The 13713-nt window shown below is 34.8% G+C and overlaps 1 protein-coding gene across 1 annotated transcript; it reads right to left on the reverse strand.

Moving 5' to 3' along the window:
- Nucleotides 1-3751: 3751 nt before the first annotated feature.
- On the reverse strand, nucleotides 3752-5143 carry LOC119636572. The gene is made up of 3 exons (XM_038031979.1): nucleotides 5055-5143; nucleotides 4527-4985; nucleotides 3752-4455 (listed from the first exon to the last, which is right to left on the reverse strand). The coding sequence occupies exons 1-3, from the start codon at nucleotides 5110-5112 to the stop codon at nucleotides 3773-3775; spliced, it is 1200 nt and encodes a 399-aa protein (XP_037887907.1). The 5' UTR covers nucleotides 5113-5143; the 3' UTR covers nucleotides 3752-3772.
- Nucleotides 5144-13713: the final 8570 nt, after the last annotated feature.

Here is a 13713-nt window from a genome sequence, read left to right on the forward strand (position 1 = left end):
AAGTCTCGGACATCATTTATTAAACCGAAACATTCCCGGTCGAGCTATTATTAATACGTTGGAAGGAAGTAACAATATTTTCAGCTAATCTTCCAGAGCCGTCACGTCAGTTAGGTTTATGATTGCAAAGAAAATATTTTTACCTTTTCCGTCTCTCTCTCTATCTCTCTAAGCAACTAATAGCAAAATCCTCAAAATGTTTTTCGAATGAAGAATTGCCGGCCCAATGCCTCATATTCCCTTGCAAAACATGCCACAGTTCTACGCTTTTACACTTTCACACATGTAGTTATTTGTGAAGTTCAGACATGGAGGCCAAGTCTAGCGGTACAGACTTCCACTTTATAAAATTTTTACTTCAAAGATATCCTTAGAAAGAGAAATTCCTTTACAGGAGTTTGACGAATCAACATTAGCTCCTTCCGTTAGTCTTTTTCGCGGTTATTATGTATCGCCACTTCTTCAAGGTAGTCTTCTTGCACTGGACAAAAAAAAAGACAACAAAAAGCAAAGCAAAAAAAAAAAAAACAAGGAAAAATCGTAAAAACTAAAAAAAAAAATTGTAATTCATTTTTGCATTCAATTACCTAAGACTCACCCTAAAGCGTGTATAACTTTCTTGTTTGAGTTAATGATATTATCGCACACATATACACATATGTACAATGCAATAAATAATAAATACACAGACACAAATGTATATGCAAAATATGTGTAAAAGTTACAGTTGACAACAACTCTATGCGAAAATATTCCACGGGAAAGTACACTCTGCATGTATGTATATATGTGTGTGTGTGTGGATGTATAACGAGCAGAGACGAACTTGCCCTTGATGTTGTAAGTTTTGACACAATGAAAAAAATGTTCGGCATTCGTCTGGATTTAACATTAACAACAACAATAGGTAGATAACAAACGGCGAAATCACATCAGACGCGATTCAGTAAAATAGAATGCGGCAGACAAAGTTGAGTTAATAACATTTTTATATTCCATGGTAAGCGGTAGTGAACAGGTTCTGCAAAGCAAAAGAATGTGTGGGTGCGTACGCGTATGTGGATGAGTGTGTTTGTGCGTCTGTGAGTGACCGTGTATGCGGCAATAAGATGCATTTTTATTATCCTTAAATTCATGCATATAAACATATTTTAAAAATATGAATCTTCCTGTGTGTGTGTGTGTGTGTGTGTGTGTGTGTGTATACCTTCAATCACTTATTTATACTTTGCAATAGAAACAGTAATTAAATCGCGGTCGATCCGGTCATCTATCAACGATATAAATATAAAACCGGAATTTGCCCATAGATAACCCTCGCTATCAGTGTGAATACTGTCAAATCGCATCATTGTCATCCTCATCTCTTTTCAGCATCTGATAAACGTTTTCATTCCACAAGCAATACAAGTTTCGTAAAGCAGCATAGTTTGCGCCAAATCCTTGAATAGGTCGATTCGTGGCCTAAAGAAAGCAACATTTTTTTTTTGTTCAAACGTTACAAGGGGAAGTTGGTTTTGCGCTGCAATGCAACTGGGGATGAAAAGTGAGCTTGTTTTAACAATCCCAGAAACGAAAAAACATGTGCACCATTCAGCTCGGTTTTAAGAACGAATCGCTATGGCAAACCGACGATGCTCTGCTAAAGGGTGTAATGTTCTAAAGTCCGGTGAAATTCTACTGGCAACAACTACTCGGATATTCGTCGATTCGTCAGAATATCGAAAAAAGCAATATAAGTGTACATTTTTTACATGTCATCCGTCCATCCATCCACTTCGCCACACATTGGTCGCACTCAAATGAGAATTGCAAGTCAATGTCTCATAAGCGTATAAAAATTGCGTCCATCTAAGCGTAAGCGTATATGTTTCTATAGCAGTACGGTTTTCTATCTGTAGTACGGTTTATGAAGTTATGACTCTTCTGCAAATACTCGTTGTAACATGTATAGTATAGAGGGCGGGCGAGCCTCGATATTCGATAACCGACTATGTACAGAGTGGAATTTCTTAATGAGCAAGATATGTTGGTAGTTATCAACTCGACAGAGGGAGCCGCTTCGCAAAACAATTCATCGAGTGTATTATCTCCAACATTTCTGAAATCACTTTCTTCACACAAAGCGGTAATGGACTTTTTTTTTATTGTTTGCAAGTAATTTGGACGTCCGGGATAACTTAGCAAAATCTTTTCCCCTTCACTGTGTATCGTTGTTCGCCCAGTTAATTTAAATAGATGAAAGTCCTTCTTCACAAAAATAATCGGAGAAAATTCACTTTTAACCGCATCCGGAAGGATCAAGTCACAGTCGTCTTTAACTGAGTGGGCTCCTTGTTTCAGTCAACGCGTCCTACTCATTTCGTTTTGCATGTATTACTATGTATTAATCAGTGACTTTATTTATAATGCTAATACGAAGCATAGAGACACGTACATAATTTACAGTCACTTATAATTTGTTGTTTTCAAATTCTTCTTTCTTTAAGTTTATACGGGCGAATGTAACGCGGAGAAGGCCTTAAGATAGACGAACTTTTTATTATACGAATCGATTCAGATACATTTTTTAATCGATCTAAGCCGACCTATCTGTTAATTCGGGTTCAAGAGGTAGATTGTAAATTTCCTAAATATTTTGATCATATTTGGTACACTGACGTGCTTTGGCGCAGAGACGAACGCCATTGAAAATGGTACGGATCGGTCTGCTTTTTCAACTACTCCCTATTTAACGCCCTATTTTGAAAACTCGTTATATGGAAAAAAATTACAATTTTCAAAATTTCCCGACAAAACTCACTCTGTAATAGTATTAAGGTTATTTTAAATTCGTATAAAAATTTGATTCAGCGAAGACAATTTTTTATACCCTCTCTCAAGTAACCGTTCCTATGAAAACTGAAACTTTACATAACAAAATGATACAATTTCTATTATTTCATGGTGAAAACCACTCACAATAGTAACTTAACATGGAAATCAATAACTGTATAGACGAAGTGATCGGGTATCGGCCTTGCCCCACTATAATGTTTTTACTTGTTTTTACGTATTGGGAGCCTTCCAAATACAACGCTTGTTAACATTGGCCTAGAGAAAATCATTATCGTGATGCAAGTAGCACATCACTCAATAAGTCTCCGATCTGACACACATATTGCAACATTATTAAAAAACTCATGTCTGGATGGTATCAACCTTTAAACGATACATGTCATGATACCCTGGGGATTACTTTACAGTGATTTTTGTGGTCCCAGTTTTGTAATTCTCAACACAGCGAAGGCGAAAAAGGGAGAAAATCTAGAGACCTGGACTTAGCGTATAGGAATAATTTTTTGAAACGGCAAAAAAATAATAAAATAAAACAGCAAAATAATCTCCTCCGGGGACAAGGTCAACTCCCCAACTCCTTCTCCCACCCGATCACCCTTCATGACCCTTCACATGTACAAATCCAACCTCTGTCCTTTGGCGGTGATGTTGTTATCACGGATCCTCAAGAGACCGCACAAGAGCTTCAACGCGGGCAGCAAGTTCTAGCACAGGAAAAATAATTGCGTAGCCCTACCAACAAGATAAGCACAATAACGACATGATCTGTAACACGGCACAAAAATAACTGCGCAGATGAACAAACAAATTTTATGTTTCACTACAATATATACATATATATATATATATATATATATAGCCAATATAAGTATGTGTATAGCAAATATGTATATATTTATGTATCATTTTTAAATTTTCTTTCTCTTTTTTGCTTTTAATTAAATTTTAACAAATTATTAATTGTAATATCCTGAGGTAAGGCTCTTACATGGTCCTTAACATCGTTCCAAGTACAACAGAAAGTATATCCTTGGGTCCAATCTTTGAAATTTGGAACAAGAACGTTGGCCTCTTCGCATTGATTCTTGCAAAATTCAGTTCCCTCTACATTTTTGACATGAGGATTGTTAAGAGTAAAAAATACAATTCCAGCATCATTCTCCTTGTCCACTACAAATTTGTAGATGTATTTCGGTATTTCATGTACATATTTCTTGGTGGTAAGGTAAATGTCCTCTTGTTTGCCGTCATGAAGCCCAGTTAGCCTTTCGTAGCCGCCGGTATAAATTACAAAGTTAGCTTGACGATCAACAGCAAGATCACGAGTAATGTTCTCTACGCGCCAGACGTTACCGTCATAAACTGTTTTATATTGTGGCACAATGTTCGCATAATCGTAAGTGGATAACTTGTCAGCGGGAGTGATCATTGACGTATCAGGCGCTAATTGGCCAGGTGTAAAGAAGTTTTTATCATCCACAAGTGGCTTACCGTCTATTGTATAGCCTTGGAATCGTTGTTTTTGGTTTTGTAATTTAAAATAATTATTAACATCGCTTGTAGTAAAATCTTTAGCAAGTGACACAGTGGGATCTGTTTCCCTTTCCGGAACACGATCTATAACATTTATGAGATCAGTAGTTCACTAATTAAAAAAGTGACTGCTTGATGTACTAAAGCATACTTACAGTTAACGGCAGTCCCATTTATTACATTGCGGCTATAGGCAGGTTTTTGCGAATTCGCATTATAGCAAATGTCATAAACAGGACCAACAACTTCCTCTTCCGATATACGATAGACGACATCGTAAACATTTAAGTCATTTAATGAGCAACGTTTTTTCGTTTTCCTTAACTCGGCTGTAGGAGTTTTCAAGCAAGTAAAAAATTCGGGACCGTTGCCTTGTCCATCGTTGAATTCATTATTTTGACAAAGTAGAGTAACAGACTCATCTCCATTCTCGAAGTAGTTTTGAGTACCAGTACAAGCCAAAAGAATCTCAGTACGCTCAGGAAAATTTGTTACTTCTCCAGTGGGTTGAAATAAATCGTATTCAAGAGTCTTCTGAGATTTCCTTACCGTGATGACTGGGGTTTTTTCATTTTCAACATCGTCTGGTATTTTTAAAGAACAATCAGCGTTAACTGAAAATAAGCATTTTTTTTTTTTTTTTATTAAGAAATTGTTTTAATTTTATTTTTATCGCATCTCACCTAAGCTGATGCCTAATAAAGCCAAAGAAAGAACACCGTAAACCAATTTCAATGCCATATTGCAGGCTCTTTAAAAACACTTTTGATCACACTATCCATTTCTAATACCTTTTATAGTGAATATGCAGCTAATTGTATAATCGAGTTTATTTGAAGACAAATATTTGCCTTAACCGTGCGCTAGTGATGGTAGTATTTAACAATAGCATAATAGTTTCATTATTTCAAAAAAGAATTATTTATATAAAAAAATTCCTATTGAGTTGTAGCGAAGCCCTGACAGATGTTATAGCCTACTACGCCCCAGCTCATACGAAGATTAAAGATAAAAGTCAGGCCATCGGGCGACTGTACGTATAGGTTATTTAATTGCCTATTTCGAAGAAGTCAGACATACACGCTTTGCGGATTTGATTTGTTAAAATACATGGACCGCTTACCTTTTTATTACATTCATCTTAGGCTTTGTCTTAGATCCTTATCCACCACTTGCTAGCTAAATCTGAAAGGGAATATAAAAAAAATTTACGATCAAACTTTGTTTTCGAAACTTAACTTTGAGGTCTTTGTCAAAGTTTTAAGAAACGAGTAGACTGATACGCTAGCCTCCGATTTGCTTGGTTTTGCAAAAAAGCAATAGTCATGGGCTGCCAGTATTCGCCTTCAAAAAGCAGTACACCAACACGAACCAAATGCGAGCTGTACATGAATTTAACTTTTACTAAATTAAAATTCGGACGCATGAGCTTGGGTGACAATGAACGTTCGAGATGCCTAAACACTATAACGAGCAATGATTCAAGCCCGCCGAGTGATGCCGGACGATCACTAAATTTAGATTGAAGAAATAAACAAAGCCATGAATATATCCAAAGAACGTGTTCGCTGCATATTGGATCCAGATATGGGCTTGATAAACCTGACGAAATGTTGGTTGCTGCGTTTACTCACAGCGGAAATAAAATACCGAATCAATGAGAAAATTGCATGAAGGGAAGTTCAACTTATTCTGCAGATCTAACCACCACCAGCAATTATCTGCCCACAACTCTAAGAAATAATGCTCCAGGAGAAAAGTCTTGAACCGAATTGTGGGGTCTTTGTGGAAACTGAAAAGTGTTTCAAGGGTCTTTGCAAATTGTTCTATAAAATTAATATTGAAATGTTAGAGAATAGTTGGGCTGACTGAATCTTTGTTCAAAGAAATGAATAAAATTCGAATTTTACAAAAAAATGTTTTTCCCTTACTTAGCTTTTTATTTATTTATTTATTTTTTTGTACGACCAGCCACTCAGTGAATAGTATTTATGAACGTTGGACTTGAAAAGGGAGAGATTAGGCACGGCAGGAAAGAACACTGCTGGTAGGTTGTTCCAAAGACGCGCAGCGTGGTTGAAAAACGACGAATCGCAGTAGTGTGGTGAGTGGGTGAAAATTGCTGAGAAAGACGTGTAAAAGGATTTAATCGGTGGACATATCTTTTTTATCTCTGAACACTTGTTGTGAATGTGTCTGTGCATAGGCGCAACACAGCTCACGTTTCGCCGCCGCTCAAGGTTATCGAGAGTTCTGGACACACTTTCGTTGGCCAAACGCCAATCCAGTTCTTGTATGCGGTCGGGGGGATCCCGCCCACACCTGCAGATTACGCTGTTATTTTGGCTGGATATAGATGGTGTAAATGGTACGGATATCGGCTACAGTGAAATATATTTTGAACCGCTTCAAAAAAGTTAAGCCCTTGGTTGCATCTTTCGACAGTTCGAACACATGTTCTGTCTAACGAACATCCTTTTGTATTCTTACGGGAAGAACAACATCCCGCGCCTTAGGAGATAGCTTTTCTTTTTGTGGCATCAATGCGGGGAATATTTATCACGCAGCCTGTCCTCAGCAATTCGTTGGAGCTTGGCGTTCTACTAAAGGAAAACGAATGAACAAAGTCTGCGAATGAATAGATAGGATTTTCCATTACGCACAGAAGCTCGTTAATGAAAACCGGGAAAAATGAAGGGGAAAAAACAAGGCCCTGTGGTAGCCCTGCATTTCCTCTTATCGAACGGTTGCCCAAGAAACTCGATATGAATGAAGCGAGAGTACTGTCGACACCATATGCAATCAGTTCGGAGAAAAAAGCATCATAGCTAGGAAACCTTTCGTACAATCCTCCTATGCTAAACTATATCGCTATTCATTCCCGTCCTGGCGTGAATTCAATTATCGTAAAAAGTGTGCAAAAGTTAATGTGCACTTGATATAAATTTTTCCAAGTTTAGAAAAATACACTAAATTATCCAAATGAAAATCGCATAAGACCCACGTTATATCTCTTTTTTTCCATTTTTTCCAAAATTACGGTTTGAAAGTTCAACTCGACGTTTGTTGTAGAAAATAAAAGAAATCGTACGAAGAATTCGTCCATATGTGTGATCGGCTACGATGGTGTAAGTTTTATGAAAATATTATTTAAAGTCTGTATGGTATAAAACACACGCCGGGTGAATTTATCTTCACATAAGATTTGCTATCGCCCATCAATATTAGTCAAACAAGTAAGAAAGTTGTATTCAGCGCGGGTCGAGTCTCGCATACCCACTACTATCTTTTCGCATTCTACTCTCCAAGTCCTTTTGTTTGATACCCATATAGCTAGTATTATTAAGAAAAAGGTAATAGCGGTGTCTACCACCGGTGTCATTTTAGAATTAACCCATTTTTAGGCAGATAATATATCTTCATTTTAGGAGTTTACAAAATAGTTTTAAATATTCGGTGTTGTTTTCCTTATGATAAATAAGCAGAAAACCTTAAAAAAGTGACAAAAACAATATTTAAACACTTGTAAGTTAGTGTGGGCATACGCGATTGCTTCCGTTTTCGCACCTAAAGGACCTTTCGGACCTAAAGACTGTTTCGTAAAGTAAATGTGGAAAATTTCAGCTTTCTAGCTTTTATAACTTCAGAGTAACGAGCGAAAATCCACAAATTTTTTTTGTTTTTAAAACGGAGTTGCGTTCAGTTTTCATTTCACTGCGCGCTTCCGTTCCGACCGATTTTGCCTATCTTCAATAACAACCAGCGTGAAGAAACTTCCACTATTTCTACTAAATTTGATGTCGATAATTTCATTTATGCGACCATGAAAGTGCCAACAACATACTTGACACAGATAAATAAACTCAGAACTTCACGCTGATCAAGAATATACATACACTTTATAGAGTCTCTGAAGCTTCCCTCTGGTTCTAACATACATTATAGAAAAAAAAACAAAATGAGTAAACCCACATTTTAGTAGTGAGCAGAAAGACAATTTATTTAACTGCCAGCAAGAACAACGACAAACAATTATATATATTATTTGTTTTATTCCCTATTGGCTGTGAAAATTGTCTTTAAACAAACAACTTTAACCAATCGCAAAAGAATTTCACCTAACCCATTTTAGTAAGCGCAAAGGTCTTTTAGTTCCTGACTTTATGGGAAATACTTAAAATAAAATCTAAATGCCATACATCCTCTGTTAATTAAAATAAAGTTATTAGAATTAATAGAATGAAGATTTCAATAAATTAATATCAAATACCGGTCCCTGGAAATTTATAGAACTGCAACGGAACTAACATTAACATGAGTTAGTGTTTGCGAACGTTGAACAGGCTTAATCTCCCTATAAGGCCGCTGTGTTGAAATTGATTGTTATGTACAACACACCCGACGCGGTCGGTTCACTTCTGAAGTTATCGGTAAGCTAAAAATTTGCAAAAGTATGTCAATGTCTATTCCGCCTTGAATCCACAAAATCTCTACCGCGAATGCGGTAGCCAATAGGACCCAAAAGACCTTCGATGATGATAACAAATATTTAGATTGTTAGGCCTTCCAAAAATGATATATTTTACGTGAATTTGAATTTTATCAAAACCTACAGAGAATCCATTTGCTTGCCTAATAGAATGGAAAAGAATTTTCGGTATGTTTCGGATAGTTAAGAAAATAAAGGCAAAATGTTAATATCAGTGGGATAAATGGTGAATTGGTCCTAAATCCGAAAATCATTACTTAAGAACCCCATTGGGTACACCCATGAAATCGAAATATTGATTGCATACAACATCGTAAATATTTCCTTACGACTTGACAGCATATTGATGGCAATTACACAAACCACCACATCCCATCTTGACAAGAATACATAATCTGTATCTCAATTTGAATTTAAAGCTGGTTGCATAGGAATTCCTAAAAATATTAAGAGAAAAACAAAGATTCAGTTACATTTATTTGCCATTTAACAGAGCTCATGACGAATGTGTTGCCACTTTTTCTTATTTATTAGCAGCAACTCTATGTCTATTCTCCGTACATTTTTATTTTGTTTTCTTCTTATTGCTTAGTTTTGGTGTAACAGAAATAGTCAACTAACGGTTTCTTAGCCAAATCCCATTTTGCAAGCATTTGCGAAAGATTGAGAAAGAAAAATTTTTTAATAAGAAAAGTAATTCTACCAAAAAATTGTAGAAAAGAACATCAATCAAATAAAAAAATTAGACAAAAAATACCAACAAATTCTAATTAATATTATAAACTGTTATTTCAGTGTTATGTTAGTTTATTGATGCTACTTTGCTAAATAAAGTAAAGTTCTTATCACATTTTTATTTTCGTCTTCAAATTCATAATTGACTTATAAGTGAAGGTTATAATTAAATATATATAATTTTTTGCGTAGGAGATCTTTACTTTTCTCCATTTTCTCCATTTCTTCCATAGTAGTTTTTCAATGCATGTCATTTTATTTTGATGCATTACTGATTTTTTTTTATTTAGATATAGTTGAATTAATGGTATAGTTATTTATTATGTTAAAAATTATAAATCTAATTGAAAATACAATAAATAAACTTAATACAGTGTTATAAAGAAGTGTAAATGAGTATATATATATGATAAGTAGTTAAACAAGTGATCTAACCTGAATATAACGCTTGTACTTTAGTGGGACATAATATGCATCCGAATGTTAAAGGGTTAAAGGGTAAATAATAAAATTAAATAAATTAAATAAAAAATATAGAAAACCAGAGAGAAAATTTAAAAAAGGTTAAGTAAAGTAAAGTAATCAGAGTAAAAAAATCAGAAAAATATATGATATATATATATTGGAAAAATATAGAGAAAAAGTATAGAAAGACTAAGAAGTTTTACACAATTGAAATAATCGTAAATTAAAGGAATTACGCGTAATTACATTTATATAGACTAGCAAGTCAATGGTCGTGGGTTCGAATCTCAAGTGCGGTAGAGTTTTTAATAAAAAGCCGATAGTCTTAGATGCTAGTGCTTTTAAGAGTTTAGTCTTAGCATTTATTTCTCTGGCGAAATTAATAATAATAATAATAATAATACATTTATATAAATTATTGGGTAATATTTTTGGAACGAGACCCATGTGAGATTTATATAATTTTCTTTGATATCTTGTTGGTGTCTTCTTTCAGGCTGTAGAAAGTGTTGAAAGTGTTTTTTGGGGCCGCTGCTTGTGCGGAAATCTGTGGGAATATATCAAGTAATTATTTAATTAAAATTAAGTAAAAATTTACGGAGCTTATCCTTTGAATTTTGGGTTTGGGTCTTTGTTATTTTTGATTATCTAAATATGTGCAAAATAGTTAGCTGAATGCTTACTTTTTCGACAGCATTAAAATATATTTTACAGTTATATCAATGAACTAAAACGTAACTTAATAAATATTATTGGAATATAAATCTGTAAAACTCGATCAGAAAACATCTTAATAGATTAAAGAATCAAAAAATATTCGAAAAATTTGATAAAATTATGGTAAAAGCTTGCCCAGATGGTCACTACATACTTATGAGCCTGTTCTAGGCTCACTATGATACACGCGAAATACGTAAGTATCCGAAATACGTCAGCAATATTTAGCCGGCTTTTAAGGCGTACATTGATTATAATACGCTTTTACAAATTTTATGCGTAACAATGAGCTGAGCTAAATTATCCTCTAATTCCAAAAATTTCAAATTCAAGTCCCTAAAACCACTGAATTGTTAAGCGGCTTCACTAAATATTTATAAACAATTTTTGATTGGTATTTTGGTTATTGTTTGATACCTTAAGCATGTGAAGATAGCTTAAGGTGCCTTCACATTTGCACAAATTGCCGATAAGAGATAACTTGGAGAGCAACTTTTCCCTTTACAAGACGAATTACTTATTCCATCGTAGCGCTTCTGCTTTAGGATTGTTATGAATGTATGTCGCTCTTTCGTAGTTTCAACAGCTCGTATACTATACTGCGAGATTTAATAAATCATTTTGCTTCCAATAACTTGCTGAGCTCTTTTGTATCGATAGCGATATCAGCCATTTTGATATCAGCTCTCTTGCCACGCCAAAAGTGTTCGATCATAGTATGGAGTAAAATTAGAGTAAAATAGAGAGCTGCTCCTCCTTCATTAAGTTTATTGGGGGAATTTTCTTTAAGTAATAGAATTGTCGCATGATCTTGGTTTACTATATTAATGTTATCTCTGTTATCAATTTATAGATCTGCTCATACCTTATACTTCTTGTAGTCAACGTGGAAAGACTATTTCAGGAGCTTATAGATTTAGAAAGGGTAAAATTTTTGAATTTTGTCTATTATTTTTACATTGATTTCCTTTAAATTTACTTATCATAAAGGGGGATATGTGGATATTATGATTAATATTTAAATAGTTTAAAGAAATATTGACTTGTGGTGTCAAAGATAAGGTTAAACATTTTAATTCATTAAAAATTTATTTATTTGTACTATTTGTTAGAGTTAATTTATTTTTATTAAGAATAAATTTTATTATAAATGTATAATATTAACTGCTTTATCAAACCGAATTGGAGTTGTAGCCTTGTCGTTAAGAATTGCTTGAATATTAAATTATGGGAGATGGAATTATGTTTTTTATTTAAATGTTTTAAAAAATGATTAATTTATAATTGTAATTGGGATTTTAATTATATTAGCAGCAATAACAAAAAGTGATCAAATTCCATTTTCATTAGTAACTGCAGGGGTATATACTTCCGGATATAATTCGAGTAGTTAGTTAGTTAGTAATTGAGTAGCGGCTTCATTGTTATTATTATCAGGTTTAACTATTTTTATGGCTGAGTTATAGGCTAATTATGAATTTGATTTAAAAAAATTTATTGCTTTGTCTACTTCAAGTCAATTGGGGTTAATAATGAGAAGTTTGTCTGTAGGTTATAAAAAGTTACCTTTTTTTAATTTATTGACTACTCATGCTCTGTTTAAGGCTTTATTATTTATATTAATATTTAATAGAAACGGCGTGTACATGAAAAGAAGGAAGGATGGCAGCGTCTACAAAATACGCCTAATATACGACTACATCCATCTTGTTGTCGCTAATTATCGCTTGATGAAACGACACGAGCTCTTCGACCACGCTATCCCAAGAAAATTAAGAGACGAGTGTCTGAAGGATACAAACAACGTCGCTTGTAATTTCTGGCTAAATAGAGGGGTCATCAGCTTTTACAGCGATATAACTCCTGCTTTCATAAAAGAAGCCATCAACAAAAAGACGATAGTCGACCACAGAGCGGAGCAAACTCATAAATATATAGATGTCATCACTAAGTTTACAAATGGGACCAATCAACAAGGTCAATTGGGACCAGAATAAAGCAGCGCTAAAAGCAGCCAAGAAGTATTTGGAAAGAGAACTACCGCTGGAGCAAGTATGCACCGATACGCGTCTAACAATCGACAACTTCACCAAATTGATGGAAGAGCAGCTGCAGGCTTACCAGGATTAATAGAGCGTTTCATCTGTAACATGACCCCAACCTTTAGAAAGCGCGCAAGATCAACGGTGCGTGTCAATAAGCTGGCAACACGTTTGCAGAAAAAACAACTGAATTTTTGGGGTAGCGGCAATACGACAACTGACGACTACCATCTGATAGAAACCCTGGACTATCAGATTCGGATAGTGGCCGAAAAGGCGTTTCGACCATTCGGCCTGGATAGCGTGGCATACAGAGATTTAACCGACAAACGTGCCACTCAACACGTGGACTATTTCCGGCTGCTCATGGGCTATGGAGTAGCAACATACATCCGTGAGCCGCTAAAATCCCAGCGATGTCTAGTCGACCTCAAAAGAAACGCGTGCAGAAAAGAAGGAAGTCTCTAATAAGCACCTACATCAAGGCCGAGCTCTGCAGAGAAAATGTACACGGCGTAGTCAGGCGACTACTGTGGACCGGATCCCCTTCTTCCATAGAAAAGGAACCTACACAAATGGAGATGACCATCATAGAAACCTCCTGGGATACGTGATAAGATTGGCGCTAAGCGGAATAAATTGAAGGGAAACACCCGTCAGCAATGTGTCGTGTTTCTCGAAACAATTACCAGATAAATAGAATAATTGGAATGTATTTATATTGTTATTATTTTTATTTATTTATCTCATGTACCTCATGTTAACTTATATCTATATTATACACATTTATATTATATTATATTATATTTATATTATACTTTTATATTATATTTATATTAAGTTATATTATATTAATGTAAATATATGCTAATGATATATACTAATGTAATAATT

The sequence above is a fragment of the Glossina fuscipes genome, unplaced genomic scaffold (assembly GCF_014805625.2).
Source record: "Glossina fuscipes isolate IAEA_lab_2018 unplaced genomic scaffold, Yale_Gfus_2 28, whole genome shotgun sequence".
Taxonomy (NCBI): Eukaryota; Metazoa; Arthropoda; class Insecta; order Diptera; family Glossinidae; genus Glossina; species Glossina fuscipes.

What these genes read in the sequence shown, in the direction of transcription:
- LOC119636572 (XM_038031979.1), bottom strand. Translation starts at nt 5,112, where the DNA reads ATGGCATTGAAATTGGTTTACGGTGTTCTTTCTTTGGCTTTATTAGGC. An exon ending in TTTATTAGGCATCAGCTTAG is followed by an intron (nt 4,986 to 5,054) that starts GTGAGATGCGAT and finishes GCTTATTTTCAG; the next exon opens with TTAACGCTGATTGTTCTTTA. An exon ending in AAATGGGACTGCCGTTAACT is followed by an intron (nt 4,456 to 4,526) that starts GTAAGTATGCTT and finishes TAAATGTTATAG; the next exon opens with ATCGTGTTCCGGAAAGGGAA.